General features: G+C 34.9%; 1 protein-coding gene across 1 annotated transcript in view; it reads right to left on the bottom strand.

Annotated features, from left to right (window-relative positions):
• ZCWPW2 (zinc finger CW-type and PWWP domain containing 2) overlaps positions 1-22,359 on the bottom strand; it is a gene marked incomplete at its 5' end in the record, with an annotated part of 99,115 nt that overhangs the window by 62,652 nt on the left and 14,104 nt on the right. Inside the window, 2 exons of the mRNA XM_056129501.1 lie at positions 6,622-6,736; positions 21,640-21,799. Coding sequence (XP_055985476.1) covers positions 6,622-6,736; positions 21,640-21,799 — 275 coding nt within the window. The remainder of the gene's footprint in view (positions 1-6,621; positions 6,737-21,639; positions 21,800-22,359) is intronic.

Below are 22,359 nucleotides of genomic sequence, written 5' to 3'. Positions count from 1 at the left end.
TATAAATTCTATTGATTGAAGAAGGGAGAAATTAGGAAAAAATGCTATTATAAGATATATGTATCATGACATGATACAGTGTTATTTGAAAATTAAACTGAATAACATAAATGAATACTGCAAATTTTAGGAAAGCCACTAGAAAATATAATACAAAATTTTAAAGTAGAATCACACAAATAATAGGAAATCCTAAAATAGAATTATATAGCAGATTATAGGACTCTGCACCAGGTTGTGGGGTGGGTGAGAGCCCTCCCCACCCCTTGGGACCCAAGCCCCGGCAGCCAACCTCCACTTCCCAAACATCACCATGCTCCAGGCCGCTTTCCGGACACTTCTTAAGACACTTCCTACCCATTTATGCCTCTTAGAGAGCCCGGCAAGCTAGCTATCAAGAGTATCCTGCCCACATGGGCAGAGCCTGGAAAGCTCCCCGCAGCATATTCTATATGCCAAATATAGTAACGATGATAGGTCTCATTCCTCTGACCCTGAAAGGTCCTCCAATCATTGTCAAAAGATGAGTAAAAAAGGCTGCCTAAAATCTCAGGACTGGGAGGAATAGAGATGTTACTAGCACCTGCTCAAGTAAATCGAAGACCAACAGGATGACAGTGATACAGTTATACAGCAGATTATAGAGTAATATCCCATTCATTAAAAAATATATACAATTATAGGAGCTAGAGTGATATTACAGTGGGTAGGGCATTTGCCTTCCAGGCAGCCAGTCTGAGTTCAATTCCCAGCAGCCCATATAGTTTCCCAAGCACTACCAGGAGAAATAACTGAGTGCAGAGCCAAAAGTAACCTTTGAGCATTGCCAGGTGTGACCCAAAAGACCAAAAAAAAAAAATTAAAACAAATGTCCATGAAAAAATATTTTCTAACTTCAACAAAAATGTGCACTTATTTGAAATAATAGTATTGAAAAGGGGTAATCAAATTATGGGAACAGAGCTTTGAAATTTGTTACAAAACAGCTAGTTCTATCTATATTTACAGACAATAAATGGACCTGTAACTTTAAACAATTGAAGAGTTACACCAAACATAAAAGTGTGCGAATTTCTTCAGTATACTAAAAGAATTTAAACTAAAAATGATAATTTCTGGGTAAAAAGAATAAATTTCTGGGTATAGAGATCTTCAAAATTGCTAGGATGATGTCAATGTACCTGGAAGTACTGATCTTTTGTAAAATATAGATAATGACTAATTATAACTTAAAACTATTTTTGGATAAGATGAGATGATAAAGACATAAACAGAATCACACTTGAAACTAAACAGAGACAATGATCAAATTATTGTCATATGTGAAGAGCGAGTACAAAGTGAGTCTCTTATAGTGGAGAATAAACAGGAAATTTGTTCTTATGTCTCTGTTCTGAATACAATCTAGGGATAAAAAAAAAGTCCATTCTATATTTGGCTCTCTATACTCAGGTTGAATTATAGAAAATTTTACATACAAAATCCATCAGACAAGTAAATGGTCTGTTACTACCAAACAATCAGAAATAGCCCCTTTGTAGTCTGCTGGGGGAAAAATGCCAAAGGTCCAGAAACAAATAGCCTTGCCTAGATAACAATGGCAAAATATAGTTCCGATAACTTACTGAGAGACAAAATATAGGGCTAACACAAATTGATGTAGTGTTATCTCAGAAAGAAAATTAGTGGGGACCCAGAGAATGACTCAATGGCATAAAAATGTTTGGTTGACAAGTACAATGCCACAAGATCAAACTCCAGTTTAAATATAACAAGGTAATCCTTAAAGGCTCACTGTTTGAGATCTGCAGGAAGGGAAAAATAAAAATAAATTGAAAGAAGATTATTGTATCATTTCAAAGTAATAATATTTATAAAATGTATTTCAAAGTTTATTTTAGTTGTATAAGAAAGATACAATGCAAATATTCCTCCAAAGCATAAAATTGTATTTGTAACAATAGAGTGAGTTCAACATTTATTGCTAGTAAAAGGAGAAAGATATTATATTGTCAGTACAAGAAATAAAAATCACTTTGTGGTAATATATGCATCTTTTCCTGATCTCAGTAAACTGTAGTATGCCTTGACTCTTCAATTCTTTTCAAATCTACTTACTTGTTTTAAAATCTGAACTGAGAAGACTGGACTGGTATTTATATATATGCTCCTATGTGTGTGAATAGAACTTTTCAAAAAGAGACAAATAATAGTTGTTTTTAAAATTCAGTATGTTCCAATGGCCAAATCCCCTATAAAGCAATTCATTTTAGAACATAAAGCAATAAAGTGAAAAGGAGTCTCATAAAATATAATGACAGAGCTAAATGTCCAAACCACACAATTAACAACACTGAAATTGTGAAACCCAAACTTTTAATTAATAAACTGAAATGGTACCAGTCAAGATGGCAAGCTGGGGCTGTCACAGGTGGATAGGAGAAGGAATCTGGGAACACTAGTGGGGAGAAGTTGACACTGGTGGCGGGATTGGTGATGGAATACTGTATGTCAAAAACTTAGCTATGAATAACTTTGCAATTCACAGTGCTCTAATAAAATTAAAAGATAATTACTTATAAACATCATTAAGTGATATTTATACTTTCAGATTTAAAAATGTATTATATGGGTGTTGAAACATCATATTACTGATACCCGATCATGAACAACCTTGCAACTGTGTTTCTCATGGTGGCTCGATAAAAAAGGGAGAGGAACTAGTAAGAAAAAAATTTTGAATTCAAAAACTCAAATCTGATCATCTGTGGCCTGTCTTTTATTATATCACATTGATTTTCATGAAGAAAATTTCTGTTGTTTAAAATAATAAGAGGGTTTTATTTATTTTTTTGTTTTCACTTAGCATTGTATAACTCTGAATACTATGGACATAGTGGACATCTCCAAAAATTCTAGTTAAGGTTTTATTCAAGTATAACATTTATGCGGAAAAGGATACACAGCAACACTGCTCAATGAATGAACACAGGATAAATGTGTCCATTTAACTTCAATCAGGAAAACAGAATGATGCTAACAGTTTGGAAATTTTTTGTGTTCCACTCACGTTGCTTCCACCAACAGGATGTTCTGACTTCTAACCAGAGATTTATCATGCCAGATTGTGAATGTCATAGAATAGTAGCTTGTGCTTTTTGGAATCAGCTTTCTTTTATTAAACATTATTTATGTGAAAAATACTAAAACTTTTAAAAAATGAAACAAAAATATGTTAAGACTATATTGTTATCATTATGTTACATTAGTCTGGAGCTGGAGAGACAGTATAGCACGTAGGGAGTTTCATAAAGCCTCCTTGATTAGCAACAGATTTCCAATCTTTGCCAACTCAGATCTGCTCCTCAGCATCTTCTATGATTTCCCAAGCCTTACCAGGAGTGATTCCTGAGCACAGAACTAAAAGTAAACCATGAGCACTGCCTTTAGCTTGGAAACTGTAAACCATAATGTTTAAGATTCAAGATAACTTTCATTGAAAATGTGAGCTGGAAAAAAATCATACATTGGGTAGGGCATCTGCCTCGCACAATACATGAGTCCCACCAGAAGTGAAGACCAGCTGAAGACCTCCGGTTCCAGCCACAGCCATGCTCCACACGTTCGAATGAGCCTCACACATTAAGGAACCGGATGAGGAACCCAGGTGTGCGGGATCCAGGGCATAGATCTCCAAGCCTGCTCAGATTGGGACTGGGACCTCCTCCACCCAGATCTTCATCTTCCAGTATGTAGGCATTACACCCACCAACTGACCCCAGCGCCATGTAATCCCATCAATGGCCAAGATCCAGAGACTATAAAACTCTGCTCCGGGAAGCACGCGGCCACATTTGCAGCCTCGTGACATCTTATCACCTAGTCCTCACTCTGGAGAACTTGACAGGCTACCAAAAGTATCCTGCCCACAGGGCAGAGTCTGGCAAACTCCCTGTGGCATATTCAATATGCCAAAAACCAGTAACAATGATGGGTCTCACTCTCCTGACCCTGAAAGAGCCTCGAATGTGGCACTTTTTAAAATCTCAGGGGTAGGACGAAGGAGACATTACTAGGGCCTGCTCGAGGCAATTGATGAACAACAGGAAGACAGTGATACATTGACAGTGATACCAGAAGTGAGCCCTGGGTATAGAGCCAGAAGTAATCCCTGAACACAGAGGGAGTAGCATAAAAAATAAAAAAGAAAAAGAAATTACTTATTGTAAAATGCTGAAAATACTTTTTATTCAAAACTTGAATTTATGTAGAAGAAAAAAATTTTAAATCCTCCATTCTGAAATAATACAGCATATCAGAGTGAGAATTTTACCACAGGATAATTTAAAGCCAGAGCTTCTAATTTTGAAAACATAATTTGAAATACACAAGCAAACCTATATAGATAGTCTACAAGCAAAGAAGATGACAGAGTAGTAAATAAAATCTTTTCATTTAAACAAAACATATAGATACAGCCAAAGAGAAGGACCACATGGAGGGCAGGAACCACAGATCCCGGGGGCGGGGGGGGGGGGAACCAGGTTCCAAAAAGAGCCGAGATCACCGGGAAGTCCCAGATGGGGTAGGTACCTCATCCCGCCTCCCCCAGATGGAACCCCAGTGACCAGAAGCCTCTACAAGCACAGCTCGAGTATGTGGGAACTAGGACTTTTTCTCAAATCTGCCGGGACTACAGCTCCCAGGTAACCTCTGATTCCGGAAGTCACGCCCACAGCCTGCCCCCCAGCACCATCTTTACAACATACAGCCAAAGAGAAGGACCACATGGAGGGCGGGAACCACAGATCCCGGAGGAAAAAAAAAAAAAACAGGTTCCAAAAAGAGCCGAGATCACTGGGAAGTCCCAGATGGGGTAGGTACCGCATCTCGCCTTCCCCAGATGGAACCCCGGTGACCAGAAGTCTCTACAAGCACAGCTCGAGTATGCGGGAACTAGGACTTTTCCTCAAAACCGCGCGGCCGCTTATGCGGCCGCGTGACATCTCTCTATATACAAAGTGATCAATGGGAAGTAAACCACCCAACCTTTCTCCCTGAAAATCAGAGTTAAGTTTGGAGCACGCCCACAGCCCCAGAAACACAAGGACTTAATGCAGAACCCAGCAGCTTGGAGCAGAAAAGTGAAAGGACTATGCGTTAATCCAGGCCATCATGTCTGCCCGGAGGGGAAAGGGTGTTGCCCCATTCGCCCTCTCTTCTCTGGAAAGAAGGATGGCGGCTGCATGGGAGCCTTGTGGACAGCAGGTATGAGCCGGGGGCGTGGGGGCGACTAAAACCTCATGGGAAGGGGAGCATTCCGGTCCGTCCTTCATGCCCTACCGAGGTCACCAGTTGCCCCCACGAGCGGCTCCCTAGCACGGCCACAGCCCCAGAAGCACAAGGACTTAATGCAGAACCCAGCAGCTTGGAGCAGAAAAGTGAATGGACTATGCGTTAATCCAGGCCATCATGTCTGCCCAGAGGGGAAAGGGTGTTGTCCCATTCGCCCTCTCTTCTCTGGAAAGAAAGATAGCGGCCGCATGGGAGCCTTGTGGACAGCAGATATGAGCTGGGGGTGTGGGGGCGACTAAAACCTCATGGGAAGGGGGGCGTTCCGGTCCGTCCTTCACGCCCTACCGAGGCCACCAGTTTCCCCCCACGAGCGACTCTCCAGCATGGTCACAGCCCCAGAAGCACAAGGACTTAATGCAGAACCCAGCAGCTTGGAGCAGAAAAGTGAACGGACTATGCGTTAATCCAGGCCATCAAGTCTGCCCGGAGGGGAAAGGGTGTTGCCCCATTCGCCCTCTCCTCTCTGGAAAGAAAGATGGCGGCCGCATGGGAGCCTTGTGGACAGCAGGTATGAGCCGGGAGTGTGGGGGCGACTAAAACCTCATGGGAAGGGGGCCGTTTCGGTCCGCCCTTCACGCCCTACCGAGGCCACCAGTTGCCCCCCACGAGCGGCTCTCCAGCACGGCTATGACTCCAGAACACAGAAATCAATTTCTTAACTATCTGACTTTCAGTAGAAATACTTCCAGGGTCAATAGGTAAAATAGCAGAAATCCAAAACCAACATTTAATTCTTGAACCCAGCTGTAGAAAGCAAATCACTTCACAATGCTTTTTCAGCATGTCTGATTTGGGGGGGGGGGGGGGTAAACTCTAAATAATAGTGGTGAATCTTTTATTGAAACAGTGAATCTAATCAAAGCAGATAGAGTGTTAACTAGAATTCATCTGCCTCACAGGGACTGGGAGGGGTGGGGGGTGGGGTTTTATTGGGGTTCTTCATGGTAAAAGATAAGTATTGGTAAAGGGAAATGTGTTTGATATTTGCATGACTGAGACCTAAACCTGAAAGCTTTGTAACCTTTCCCACAGTGATTTAATAAATAAATATAAAAAGAAGAAATAAACAAAACATATATTTGATTACTGGAAATAGTTTCAGATGACAAAATACAGACTTCTAAACCATACAAAGGTTACTGTTTAGTTAACAAAGATATACTATTTCCCTAAGAAGAGAGATTTTTATATACCAGGCATACTTTTGAAAGCATGTGTTTGAATAAATCTTTACACCAAAGTGGTAAATAAGAAAAAATCTCATACCTTTTTTTGATCGGTAGCACATTTCCAATCTTTGCTCAGGAGAAAATCCGTACAGCAGATATGCTTCTTGTAGTGCACTTTTGTACCATTTCTTTTTATTCTTACCATTTTCTGGCTGCAGAAACACATAACAAAATAAGATTTCTTTTGAATATATAATTATTTTTTATGTATAATTACTTTAACATAATTGACTGAACCAGTGAGCTGTATAAATCTAATAAAACAAATACTCAAGTTTAGCATCTCGTTGTGGGAATTTTGTGCTGATAATAAAAGGTCAGATTCTTTATTTACTAAAATAAAATTATTTATCTCAGTCTTAGAAAGTTATAAAAAGTTAAGAACACTGTGAGAGGTCTTCTCCCTCACAAAAAAATCCAACCCAAGCTCGGGCAAAACAGCTTAGGTCTTAGAATATAAACACAAAGATGTACCCAGAAAAGAATAAAATGAATTATAGGGCATGCAAAAATGTACCGAAGAAAGAATAGAACAAAACAGTGTAGAGCTAACTAGATGTAGAGGGCAACATATACAAAAACAGATAGGAAACTATCACAACTTTGCTTTATACAAAGTTGTAATTTTTGGCTATATGAAACGATTGGCTACGTGAAATATCCTAGTCTCTGTACTTAATGTTCTCATTGAATTTTGATATGCTTAATAAACTTATCTTAATGTGTCTGTCAACTTAATAAGTCACAATTCACATTGGAGATCTAGGTGGGGAAACAATATTGTAAACTCTGTGTTGTAAACTCCTGAAATTTTCTGTGCCATATTTTCTTCATTTGTAAAATGAAGGTAATTGTACACACACCATAAGGTTTCATGAGCATTAAATAAAATAACAGATGCATTTTTCTAATATAGTAAGCATGAAAGAATTACAACTTTTGAATAAAACACTTATTACTAAATGTTTAGGGTTCCCCCCCCCAATAACTGATTTCATAGACCATTGTTCCTTGATGAATATAAACTAAGCTCTGGGCCTGCATCCTTCTTGCTAAGAGATCACAAATGTGGACTTGTCATGATGGCCTCAGTTCATACCAACTGCACCAAGGTTTGAATTTTAGCCGCACACAATATAAGATCCGTGATTTAAGACACTAAACCATCTTCTGAACCCAATTAAGTATATATATATATATATATATATATATGTATGTGTGTGTGTATTACTATATCTCTACTATATAAAAAAATCAGAATCTTTAGATTAAAAAATACTTTAAAATGCATCTAGTCTGATAATTTTGCCAATTTATTTTAGAATTTGCTCAACAAATGCTTTAGAATATTAATTTATAAAATATACACCTATCACTTTTAGAGAAAACGTTATCAAAAATAATACAATTGTTTTTAGACCAAAGATATCACAATTTTTAGATATGAAAAAAATGTGTTTAAATATTCTTTGAGAATTGTTATAGTACTTCTATTCCATTGTTTGCAATATCCCTTTAAACCATACAGATGGATAGCTTTAAAACCTGGAGTATTCGGGCTGGAGCAATAGCACTGTGGGTAGGGCATTTGCCTTGCACACAGCTGACCTAGGTTCGATTCCCAGCATCCCATATGGTTCCCCGAGCAGCACCAGGAGTAATTCCTGAGTACATGAACCAGGAGTAACTCCTGTGCATCACCGGGTGTGACCCAAAAAGCAAAAAAACAAAAAACAAAAACAAAACAAAAAACCTGGAGTATTCAAGTGTTAACCTATAAGGAAAGGAAAATACACCCCCAAAATAATTCATTTATCCATAGTTGCTACCAACATATGGAAATTATATTTTTATCTTGGATTTTATTTATTCTTTAATTTATTGATATAATTTATTTAGTTTATTTATCCTTATATTTTATCTTTACATAGAAATATAAATATAATGCCCAAGTTTAATTTGTTCAGAGAATGCTACATATTTCAAGGGTTTTCTCAAATTCCTTCTAATTCTTAGTCTCCAAATTAGTATCAACTGCTTTCCTTACCTTACACTTAGAATTTTTATTTAATAACTTACTATATTTTGGCATTCTTTTTAATTGTGTTCATAGCCTTCCCCACCCACAGAATTAAAGGTCTCTGCAGAGAGAATCAATAAATGATTTTTTAAATCCTCCTCAGTATTCACATGCCAAATCTCAGTGTGAATAGAATTTTCATGTGGTCCTAAGACAATAATTTATGTGACATAAAATCAGTGCAAATATGATCATATGAATTGTGTACAAAATCTGAAAATCTCTATTCCTTAAGTTATTTCATGAAAAAAACAAGATGACAAGATAGGCAACTGTTATAGAAAAACATCAGAATTTAAACAATTTTGAAGTTTACCTAAACTAGCATTTGGAGATTTAAAATATAACCATAACTCATACTGTTAAGTAAAAATTACAGTGAAACACAGCCTAAATGTTGGTACAGAAAAACACTTTAAGTTTAAATTTCTTAAGAAAAATGAATCCAATGTAAAGCCAAAGTAAATTTGAGTGTGTGGAACTAAAAGAGCTTTTAAAAAAAGCCTGTCTTTAAGAATTTATCAGTTAGTATATGCCACCTAGTGGCATTACAATAAACATCTTAGGAACTCTAAGATTGTTTTACAAACAATTGTGAATTTCAGAATTAGGCTTGGCTAGTTATATGCACTACAGTTTCAAGAGATATTTTTTTCTTATTTGGTTTTTTATTAATTAAAGAATAATATGCCACACTGTTAAATGATAAAATGTCCTACCTACTTATTTCTGGTACTATTTCTCTCATTACTATGGGTTTCTTTCATTGTCTTATGATAGTGTATGCATCTAGAAGCATTTATGTTATTTATATAAATACAATTTTACAGAATTACATGAATATTCACATGTACTTTGAGCTTTTATACTTAGGTATCTTCTAAATTTGGGGATACTATCATTGAATAAAATACACAATACTTATATTCTAGTTAGTAAAAAGGGAACATCCTTATGTATAAGAAATTAGCAAAGGTTATCATATAAGCATTTTTAAGTATCGTGAAATTTTAAAAAGAGTGCAAAAGAGTTGAAAAATAACATGAACAGAGATCTGTAATAGTTTAAAACGTATATAATAGTTTTTTCATTTGAATTCCATAGATTTCCCACATAAACAGCCATTTATTAATATTAATAATTTTTCTTTTTATTTATGTGTATTTTTATGTTTTTTTGCTAACTATAGTAGCCAACTCAACCAGGGCAGTATTAATAACAAGCATTAAAACACTTAAGAATTGTAACTCTTCTACCTGAATAGCTCATTTCTTTCCTACTAAAACTTTTAATTGAATGAGTTTGTGTGTTTTAAAATATGATAAAATGATTCCCATTCATAGAAATCGAATCTTTCTGCAGTAGTTATCAAACCTGCATTTGTAAGAACTTTGGGACTTTAACTTAATTTTTCAACTGGAATCTTTCAAGAAAAAAAGTTCTAGATTGACAAAAAAAGAAGTAAGAACACTGCATCTCATCCAACTTAATAGATTCATTCCATATACTAATTAGAGGTCAAAATTTGTGAAGGCTGAATGACCATCATGATGGAATGAATTATAGTAATAACACTAATTAAGTTTAATTCTTAAAAACTGTATTATTTAATGAGCTGAATCTTCAACTTGAATGTCTACCTTTTGAAAGAAAAATTACTGAAGATGTTATTTTGAATTAAGTCCAAACAAAAGCAAAATATCTTTTTTAAAATAATAAAACTTATCCTTTGAAGGAATAAATACACATTTAATTGGCTAACACTAAAATAGAAAATTAACTATGTATTTAACAAAGACTTTTTTAAGTTTATAAAAGTAATTTTTTTAGTAATATGGCTTATAATTTTCATGTCAATGCTTTATTTCTATGCTACTACATGTAATTGCTATGCTACTATACCACTCCCGCCACCACCATCAGTAACTCAACTACAGTCCCACAATCCTCCTCTCTCCCTTCCTTTGTTGCCACAGATCACTGTGCTGTTGACACTACCTGAGATTGTGTCTTATTCCTAGCTTCATCTCTTTATAATCCACATATGAAAGAGATCATTCAATTTTTTTTCTCATGACTCATTTCACTTAGCATGATAACCTCCAACTTAATCCATGTTGCAGCAAGTTGAAAGATTTAATCTTTGCTAATAGCTTTAGATCTTTTGGCTATTGTGAATATTGTAATGAACAAAGGTGTGCATATGTCTTGTGGATTAAGGTTTTAGTGTGCTTGAGTAAATGTCCAGGAACAAAGTCCATCTAGGTCAACAGGTGTTGAAAGGTTGGGTTTAGGAAGTAGAGGAGAAATTGCAGAAAATATCTTTTTATTGTGATTGCTCGTAGGGCAGTCAGGTTGGTGCTTCCTGGACTTGAAGTATCTTTTATCATGGAGTACTTTTGAAATGTAGGAGAAATCTTGTCCAAAACTAGGAACATCTGACTGTACAGGGACAGGGCAAGTTCTTCAGAAGCCCTCTGTGGTTAGGACTCCTTAACCACGATACTGTATTCTCTCTCGTATATTCTGATTTGTTGTTCATGAAAATCGTTGGAATGATGATCATTCTCAGTACCATCAATTCTCCTCATTCTGCAACCAGGATATAATAACCTGATTATCTCATTCTGTTATCTCAGTGGGTTACAGGCCATATAGGGGAGTTGGACAACAATATACTGGGTTGCTCAAATATCAGAGTATACAATTTAAGATCACAAGAAAAGCCACATAGCATATACAAAACACAGAAAAATGAACAAGATGGGGAGGAAAGAGATACAGTGAAAATGCCAAAGCACAACACCTTTTCTCAAAAAAAAAAATTCTGCATGTTCAAGCTCCAAGTTTTTATAAACAAATGTAAATTGGATAAGGAATGACAAGTCAGTTTTGGTACCCGTTATGCAAGTCCTGCATTCATAGTTTTGCACCTCACTTTCCCTTGTGAAAATGATTATTTATTCTCATAATAAAACAATCATTCTTAAAAAACTAACACTTTCACTAAAACCTTGGCATACATAAACTTTTAGAACTTGCAGATTAGCTTAATTCTAATTCCAAAGCAAAACAAAATACAGTTCTAAAATAAATTTGCTTAAGAAGGAAATTTTAAGGTTTAGCTTTAGCAAACTTGTCAAGCTGCTAAAAACCTACAAAGAATTAAGATCAGTGACTCATACAAGAATATAATAAGAGCTAATAATATTCAAATTTCAGTAAATTCTATGATTCTAAAAAGAAATACCATGTCTTTCACTAAGTTTATATCACTTTGGCACCTTGAGTTTTCTCAATAAATTTTTACTTAATTAAGTGAATGGGAAATATTCAATTTCTATAGAAAGTGAGAGAAGACATAAAAATTTGAATCCATGATTATAGATGAGTCTTGATATGCCAAGAATATGAATATTTCAAGAAAGTATGAGGTCTGAGATTAAAGGACTAGATGAAGAAAGAGCGCCCTACATCAAAGAAAAATGCCTGTTTCCAAAATTTTAAAAAGTTTGTAGATTACTTCCTATATGATCTATTTTAACTGGATATTATTTGCTCACTAAAATCTAAATAATAGTTTCACATTGTCCATGAATTCAGAAAAAAATCCAACCATTTTCTCTAAGTAACTTCTGATTCAATGAAGAGTCTGTACTATCACCAAATACTAACAAGTAGTAGCAAGTTCAAAAAAAAAAATAATGCCTACAGGTTTGTTCACCTGTAAGGTCAGTGGAGAAAAATCTGCAATCTGGGAGCTCATAAACTCTTTTTCATTATGTTTTTAAGATTGCTTCCCATGTAACAATGAATAAAGATATAACAGCCTGAAATTGTAGCAGGATAAGCAATGCTCCATTACCATATTTTTGTTCAAAAAAAAAAAAAAACTAAATGTGACATCCTTCAGCCAGCCATAATGAAATTAAATCTGAAGATCATTTGAGGGCTAGTCTCTGAATTCTCTAGATTGACATAAACTGGAAAGGTACGAATGGTACTAGAAGAGTAAGGACAGATACACTATTGTTATTTTTTGAACTTTGAATTTTTTATTGTAGTTTAGAAAATATGGTCATAATAGTATTAACGGTCATAATTTTGTGGTACACAGTTATTGTACATTTACCATGAGCAAAAGTGCCCAAGACCCTTCACTTGTTCTAATCTACCTCTTCCTCTCTGTCCCCCTAGGCCTTTTCCACTGACTGCTTGGTAATCTGTTTTGTAATTAAAGATCAAGGTTTGATGTCATTTGATACAACCTATGCCCTATTTTTTTGGTTAGCCTGGCAAGCTACAGAGAGTATCTCACACGCACAGCAAAGCCTGGCAAACTACCCCGTGGCGTATTTGATATGCCAAACACAGTAACAATTCTCACAATGGAGATGTTACTGGGCCCACTAGAGCAAATTGATGAACAACGGGAGGACAGTGATAGTGACAGTGATCTACAAACCTTATATTAGTAAGGTCATTTGGTATTTGTCCTTCTCCTACTGAGACTTCACTTAATATGATGCCTTCCAATTTCACCAAAGTTCATGGAAAAGATTGTATCTTCTTACAGCATACCAAACTTCTTTATCCACTCATTTGTCAATGAACAATTGGGCTGATTTTATATCATGGCTATTGCTGTAAATGCTACAGAAGATATAGGTGGACACAAATCTTTTCAAGCTAAAGCTTTTTAGTCCTAGGTGTAGATGCTAAGAAGTGAAATCACTGGGCCTTGTGGAAATTCTATTCTTACTTTTTATTTGGCTTGAGCCACAACAAGGCTGTACACTGCTAGAGGGGATTAAGAGATCATATGTGGTGTTGGGAGTCAGCCACTTGCAAGACAAGTACTCTACCCATTATACTAGCCCCACTATTCTTACTGTGGAGAAGTCTCTAAGCTATTTTCCATCTAGGCTGACTCAGACAACATTCCCTAACAGTAGATAAGGTTTCCTTTCTCTTCACATCTACACACACACACACACACACACACACAACACATGCACAGACACACTGTTTTTTTTTCTAGTCTTTTGTAATATGCCCCTCTTACTGGTTTAAGATTATATTTCACTGTCATTTATATTTGCATTTCCATGACATTCAGTTACAATGAACATTTTCTCATATGCTTACTGACCATTCACATGTCTTCTTTGGGGGAGCGTTGTTCATTACTTCTCCCCATTTTTCTATAGGGTTATGTTTTTTTTTGTTGTTGAGTTTTGTGTTTTACATATCATGGATATTAGTCTTTTATCTGTTGTAAAGTATGCAAATATTTTATCCATTATGCAGATGACTTTATTTTGCCAAAGTCTGCTATGCAAAATCTTTTTCAGTTTGATGTAATCCCATGGCTGGAGAGATAGCACAGCGTGTAAGGCGTTTGCCTTGTAAGCGGCCAATATGGCCGACCCAAGTTTGATTCCTCCGCCCCTCTCGGAGAGCCTGGCAAGCTACCGACAGTATCTTGCCCGCATGGCAATGCCTGGCAAGCTACCTGTGACGTATTCGATATGCCAAGCACAGTAACAACAAGTCTCACGATGGAGAAGTTACTGGGCCCGCTCAAGCAAATCGATGAATAACGGGAGGACTGTGACTGTGACTGTGTAATCCCATAATCCCATTTGTTTTGTGTTTGTTGCCTTTGTCAGTGTTGTCAAATCAATGAAGACACCTCTGAGGTCTTCATCTCAGAGAGTTTTACTCACGTTTTTCTCAATATATTTAATGGACTAATCTCAAGTTTTAAATTCACATTGAACTTACTTCTCTGTATGGTCTGAGATCCAACTTCACTCATTTGACTTTAGCTATTCCAATACATTTGTTAAAGAAGCTAAAACTTGCTCTACTTATCTACCCAGCTCCTCTGTCATAGTTTAATTGTCCATAAATCTGAGAGTTTATCTCTGAGGTCTCAATTATGTTCCATTGGTCTAAGAAGCTTCCTTTATTTCAGTGTCACCAGTTTTACTAGTACAGCTTTATAGTATAATTTAAAGTCAAGGAAAGCAATATCACCCATCCTTGTTTCTCAGAACTGTTCTGGGTATCTGTGAGTTTTAAGACTCCATACAAATCTTAGTTTTTTTAAAATTTTATTTCCCTTTTTTTAGTAGTGACTGTTTTAGGTCCATGAAGGGTGTCATCACTATTTCAGATCACACTCTTTGGTCCATTATTATTTTTTAATTGCTTCAAATAAGGCAACCTAACAGCATCTTTGCAATATTTGGACAAAACATTTAAGATCTTCCAGGAGGTAGGAGAATTAATGGGAATCATTAACCATCAAGGGAGTTCGAACCACTGTTGTGCTACAGTATATAGCTCTTCCAGATACTGCCACTTCCCAGGGCACTGACACACTTTTGTCCTCTCCCAAGATTGAGAATTCTTCTCTGCCTTTCTGATCGAGTCTGTAACTGTCAGAAGCACTAGTCTCTGTTCTTAGTCCACCTTTCTTACCATCAAGTCAAAAAAACTGGCAAGACCTACCTTTAACTGCCTCAATATAAAAAATTCCAATGGGAAAACAAGGGATCTTACTACTTTTTGGAATAAATCAGGGAAAATATAACTATATCAAGAATTATTATACATAAATCTGACATTTAGTTGCTATAGGGAAGAATGTCTTCAGTAAATTGGTTCTGAAAATCAGAAGACATGGACAGGTCTTAGAGTTTCCTCCCCAAACTTTGATATTCTCTCTACTGCTTCATTACTTGCCCATCACTCTTCTTTTAACATCGTAGCCCAATGGTTTATTATATGATAACAGTAGTTTATTTTCCTTTTTAAATGAAGTATCCAATTTCAAACACTTTAAATGCCATGAAAAAAAAGTAGTACCTAACTTTCAGGTAATCTAATAAAATACTTAATATGATCCATTTGGGAAATGAAAGAACCTTTTTTATAATCCTGTAGCTATAGTGACAGTATTTATAATCCCAATTTATCAACTCATATTTAATGATGTCAATATTAAGGTTAACTGCGATTAAAAGTACTTATAAATTGTAAAATTTCTCATTTAGATACAAAGTAAAACATATATCTAAAATCTTGAAAGGCCTAATACCTATAGACTGTTCTTACTGTGCTTCTAAATTCATTAAAATAAGTTCAAATAGTTAATTGTCATTTATTACATGATAAACTTTTCAAAATATGGGAATCTAAGTCTATTTTATTTAATCTCAAAAATCTTCATAATAATGCATAATAATAACAATGTTCCTTTATAATGCATCTCCACTAAAATTTGTGGAATCCACAGCAATACCTATTATAGAGTACTTTGCCTAGCAATTTATGCCAATTTTTCACATATATACATTCAAACTTGGAATATATCTTACTGACTCTAAACATGTATTTCACTGATGCATCATTCTATTTATTATCACTCCAAAGCTGTTGCTCTTTCCCTCTGTTGGGCAGACGATTTCACTTAAAGCAATTCAGCAGAAAGTTAATCACAAGGAAATCTTGTCTTTCTTAAATTGGATTTCTACAACAGCAACCAGTAATCTAGACAGTAAAAACATCTCTGTTCTTTTGATGCAAACTAGAAGATAGTCACATCACACCTATGTCACACAACTCTAGACTTTCTAATATCTGCCTTTCCTCTCATCTGTCATTTTCAATGTCAGTTTATAATTTTCATAATGAATTCTAAATTAAATAGCTTATTTAAATTACTGAACACTTGAAGCAAAGGCTAATTTAAAAATCTTAAGTTACGGGTATCTCTGTTTATGTTTCCCATAGATATAATGGGAATTTTGTTTTCCTAGCAGGAGCACAACTTTAAGATCAAATTAACAAATGTCTATCTGTTCCTACACCAACAGGAAGTATATGAACCAGGTAAGTTTAACACTCTAATTCTATTCAGTCTGAACATCTATTGGATCCTTTACTGGATAAAGGATAATACTGTGAATTCAATGGGGAGAAAGGAAGAAAAAAATTTAAATCTTTATGCTAAGACTCCATTATTTGCTTGAAATATTGGGAATCCCAGTACAGAGACTGAATACTCCCTACAATATTAGGAATAGGACAGATAAAGATGAAAAAACATGACACTTTTTAATATAAAATATCAGCAAGTAAAAGAACTGGGAAGTTATTAACTATAATTTTTATGTATGTATTTATCACCAAGAAATGATTTAAGTGTTTAAAATACCTAAGGTCTTTTTTTTGTAAGATAGAAGAGACAACAGGCTCATGTCTTTTGTATAGTTTAAGAAACCCCAAACTGATATTCCATTCTAGGGTGGTTCATTATCTGGGTGACATCCTCTAGAAAACAATTTTTTTGCTTTTTGCTTTTTGGGTTACACCCGGCAATGCACAGGGGTTACTCCTGATTCTGCACTCAGGATTACTCCTGGCAGTGCTCAAGGGACCATATGGAATGCTGGGAATTGAACCCGGGTCGGCCACGTGCAAGGCAAACACCCTACCTGCTGTGCTACTGCTCCAGCCCCTAGAAAACAATTTTTATAGAACCAGTACATAAGCCACTTAGTGTGGCTGGCTTGAAATCAGATGTTGAAAGGAGGGAAGAGAAAAAAAACGGGGGAGCTCTAGCAGTCCTGGGGTAAAATTCAGCCACCACCAGAAAGGAAAGGAATTTAAAGATAGACATGATTTTGTTGGTAATTTTCCTGAATTCCTCAGAACCATAAGTTATAAGCATATTTAAACATTACAAAAAATAAGCAGAGTGAAAAAAAATACTGTAGGGACTGAAGAGACAGTGGAGGGTGTGTGCCTTGCTTGCCTTGCATGCAGCTAATTTTGTTGCTAGTCCTGGGCATTGTATATGGTCCCCCAAGCACTGTCAGGAGTAATCTCTGAGCACAGAGCTATGACTCAGCCCTGAGCAAAGCAGGATGAGCCTCCAAAAAATACCCTCCAGCCACCCTCACAAATATATAAATATATAGGTATACTTTGAATATCTTACATAGCTAATTATAATAAACAAAATTATCATTTATGGGGAAATGATCTGTTCTATACTGATTCTTGAGATTCATCAAGAAACAATACAGATTCTCAGACCACTTCCATATATATATATATGTGTGTGTGTGTGTAATATACACATATATATGTATATTAATGGAAAATGTCATGATGAGCAAGTTTGGAACTAATACCATAAAATTTCTTAAAAACCTTGGTATCAATATTAACTTGTTAACAATATTAACACCTATATTTTTAATATCTAGCCACTATAAGGGAAACAGTAAATCTTATATTTTAAGGGGGTGTCCCAAGTTATTTATAAATTCACCCCAAAATGAAGTTATAAATAATTTCAGAGAGTCTGGATAGTAAGATTTTTTAGTAATAATTTTAAAGCAACAAGAATAATGAATAAAATTTAAGCATTCATGAAAGGTAGAAAAAAGGAAATTCCTTCCACAAACATGGTTGAGAAAACTCAGTAGTCAAATACAGAACAAAACTGTCTTATTACCTATACAACAAACGAAAAGTTAAACTCATTTGGGGAGATGACTCAACGTATATAGAGCATAAACATTGCATGTGTGAGGTCTTAGGTTCAATATCCAGTATTATACACAGATAAAAGTTGACTAAAACTGGATTATTTCTGCAAATCAAAATGATAATTAGATATCACCTGATACCAATGAGAAAGGCCTTTATCTGAAAGGCAGAAACAGGGCTGGAGAGATAGTACAGCAGTAGAGCACTTGCCTTGCATGCAACTGACATAGGTTTGATCCCCAGAATCCCGTATCATCCCCCAAGCACTGCCAGGACTAATTCCTGAGTGCAGACCACAGAATAATTCCTGAGCATCACTGGGTATGGTCCCCAAATAAAATAAAAATAAAAGGACAGAAAAGGGATGTGGAAAAAAAGGAATACTTACTCCCTATTGATGGGAAATAAACTTCTATAAAAAAACAGTATGAAGCCTACTTAAAACATTTATAATAGACCTACCATATGCTCCAGCAATTCCACTTTTTGTTATCTAGCCCAAGGACACTAATTCAAAAGGAACATGTAAACTTCTGTTCATTGCAGTGCTATTTACACTAACCAAAATTGGGAAACAGCTCAAGTGTGTCAAATTACACAAGTAGATAAAGGTATACTTTTTATATACATAATAAATTATGAACTTTTGTGTTTTGATACTATCTAGATAGAATGAAAGAGTGTCATGTTAAGTAAAACAAGTCAAAAGGAGAAAAGACAAATAGTGGATGATCTTACTCATAAGTGGTAAATAAAAACAAAACAAAACAAGGAGATAGACAATGTTTTATTAAAAAAAATTCCTTAAACTCTGATGATAAAATTAAGCTTACCAAGTAGGATATAAGGAGTATGGAAGGGAAAGATTCTATGGAGAGTGTTGGGTGGAAGGATATTAGCAATTGGATGGCAGATGTGGTATGGTAACACTGCACCTCTAACACTTAATAAATATTTATATTTTGCAAACCAATGTTACCTTAATAAAGAACTAAAAAACAGAATTTGTTCATATTATGCATATAAGTAACTCATAAGATTTTAGGAAAATTACAGATTCATAATAAAAAGTTTGTGAAAAGTATTTAAAATCATAAAGGAGAAAAGTAGGAACTGCTATACTGGTAAGGAAATTGTGGTATATATACTCAACAGAATATTATTTATCTATTTACAAAGATGAAGCTGTATTTCTGACAAAATAGATATAACTGGGGATTTTATTTGGCAAATCAGAAAGTGAAAAACAATTTACCAGATCATTTCACTCCTATGTACATGGAAATAAATGACCAAAGAAAACTAACTGGCAAAAGACAACAGAAATAACTTGTCCTATGAAAACCACGGATGCAACGTGAGATTTAGGGGCAGGAAGTCTGGACAGAATAGTACAAAAAGTCAATTTGGTAGGGAAATTTCTTGTAAACATTGGTGATGGGTAAGTTGAGACATATACAAGGTTACAGCAAGCAAGTTGTAAATACTGCAACATAAAATGTTAGTGAAATACTAGTGTACAGGAAGCAAATGAGCAGAGTTAACATTATTTTTAAGGTTTATGTATATCGAAGGTGCTACTATCTCCCACTGCTTTAGTCTCACTACTAAAACTAGAGATATTAAATGGAACTGAGAAAAATATACAATTTACATCAATGACGGAAATAAGCATGTGTCCCACAAAAGATTTGGTCTAAAGTATTTTAAGCAATAGTACTAATAGATATTAATATATTACCCTTAAGAAATTTAATGTATTTTGTTGCTATTTCTACTCAACATTTGCTAATTTTTAAAGAAAAAAATTTTTAAATGGCTAAATTTATTCAGAGAGATGCTTGAATTTTGTTTCACAAATGATAAAATCAAAAGAGCAAATGGGAGATTTAAGAGATGAAGATAGGTTAAATATGTGTTGCAGAATAGGTAAATAATTTATGAGCTAAACAAAATGATATGAAGTAAATTCAGAAACTTATCCTCAGAGTTACTTTAATAAGCCTTATTTAGAGTATAAAGATAATAGGCCTGTTTCATTGAAAAGTCAAATGATTAATCTAGTCGATACTTAATACATTATTTTACATGAATTTTATGATGAGAAAGCTATCCACCTTTATAAAATGAGTAAAGTTGATATTATTTACATTATTATTATAATAAATTTCAAAAGAGAAAGAAACTGATTTCATTACAATGTAAAGAATAAATACAATATTTCCTACTCTTCTTCCAAATTTCATAATAAAATCCTTAGAGATATAAGGATATAATAAAAAGATATAATAAAAATGCCTCTAGAGAGGCATTGTTTATTTTTATTCTAATTTTTTTTGCTTTTTGGGTCACACCTGGTGATGCACAGGGGTTACTCCTGGCTCTACACTCAGGAGTTACTCCTGGTGGTGCTCAGGGGACCATATGGGATGCTGGGAATCAAACCCGGGTCGGCCGTGTGCAAGGCAAACGCCCTACCTGCTGTGCTATCTCTCTAGCCCCGAGGCATTGTTGATATTGGATAATATTTACTCACCAAGATGTCAGATTAAGAAAACTCTCACTTATCTCCTGTTTTCAACCATTTAATATATATACTTCTTAGCAAAAAGGTTTAAATCTTCCAAATCAAATAAAGGTGTCCACATTTATATCATCTACATTTGGGGTGGGGAGTTTTGGTGGTTTGGCCACCCCCAGTAGTGTTCAGACCATGACCATGATGGTCTCAGGGGACTATATGTGGTGGCAGGAGTTTGAATAGTCAGCAGGACGCAAGGAAAGCATCTGCCTTAACTCTGCACTATGTGTCTAGCCTCTCACATCTAGTTTCTAATCAGATGTCTAATGAAAGAATAATTTTCAGATAAAACACTTTAATATTGACAGATAATTAAATTGATTTATGACAGTTTAACTAAATCCATGAAAAAAGGTCTAACTTACCTATACTAATCAACCTAAAAGTTTATTCTATTCACTAGTTGTAGTACGTGATTTATAGTTTTAAAAACATGAAGATACTGAAGGAGTTAGCATAATGAAATATTCTGTTTGAAATTTGAAAATCTGGTTTTATTCCATAATTCATTTCTCAGTGAGCTAGGGCTATAACAAAATAGTATCTTGAGAAAGTTAAAGAAATTATAGATTTTAAAGTTATTTTAAATAGCAATTATTTATTTTTAAAATGAACTCATAAATACACATTTTCAAACTACCCCATGGCTATTTTTATATCCATACTTGCTTGGGAAAAAATTTTAAACTGTTTAGTTTAAATCATAAGCAACCACTCATTTATATAAATATGAAAGTAAATATGCATCTTTTAGGGTATGAGACAAAATGGTTATAATTGAAAATACATCCAAATGGTTACAGTTTTGATGTTATTGTACATACCTTTAATGTGATACTATAATGGGCAACAAATGTTGAGTCTATCCATGATCTTGAATGGGGATCACCCAGGAATTCAATGTGATACTTTTCAACATTTCCAGCCTGGTCATAGGTAACATATTTCCTTTTAAAAGGATCAGGACAAATAATAGCTGGCCAACTTTGAAAAGAAAATATTTTAAATTATTTTAATGTTTTAAAAAAGATATGTCTCAGTCACGTATCGAACTTTCTCCTTTGACTTCCATTAGCTTTATTAAAACGACTTAAACCTATTCCTATTTTTATCTTTAAAGATAGTATTTGATCAGTTGTATTTTATAAAGAAAGTCACAAATGTAGTATTTGTATTGTTTTATATAAATAGTATTTAACTCTATATATACATTATATGTATACATATATGTAGAATATATCATAAAAGAAGAATTTTAAGAAAAAAGAAATATCTAGAGTAAGAGATAGGTACTTCTCATAGGAAAGATAAGAAAGGATCAATCATATTCATGACAGGTTTTAATCAACTTTGGCCAACTGAAATGATTAATTACTTAAATATTAATCCAACGATAGGGTAAAGAAAGTTGGCAGTTCCTGTTTAAGGCTTCCAAAGGAGATGTAGTATCCATGCTGTGATTACACTGAAGATTATAACTACTTCGGGAATAACAGAAATAGAGCTCAGCAGTTTTATGCTGTTCCCCTTTCCCCCATCTGCTC

The sequence above is a fragment of the Sorex fumeus genome, unplaced genomic scaffold (assembly GCF_029834395.1).
Source record: "Sorex fumeus unplaced genomic scaffold, SorFum_2.1 ptg000072l, whole genome shotgun sequence".
In the NCBI taxonomy this organism is placed as follows: domain Eukaryota; kingdom Metazoa; phylum Chordata; class Mammalia; order Eulipotyphla; family Soricidae; genus Sorex; species Sorex fumeus.
This window is presented reverse-complemented; position numbering and strand designations above follow the sequence as displayed.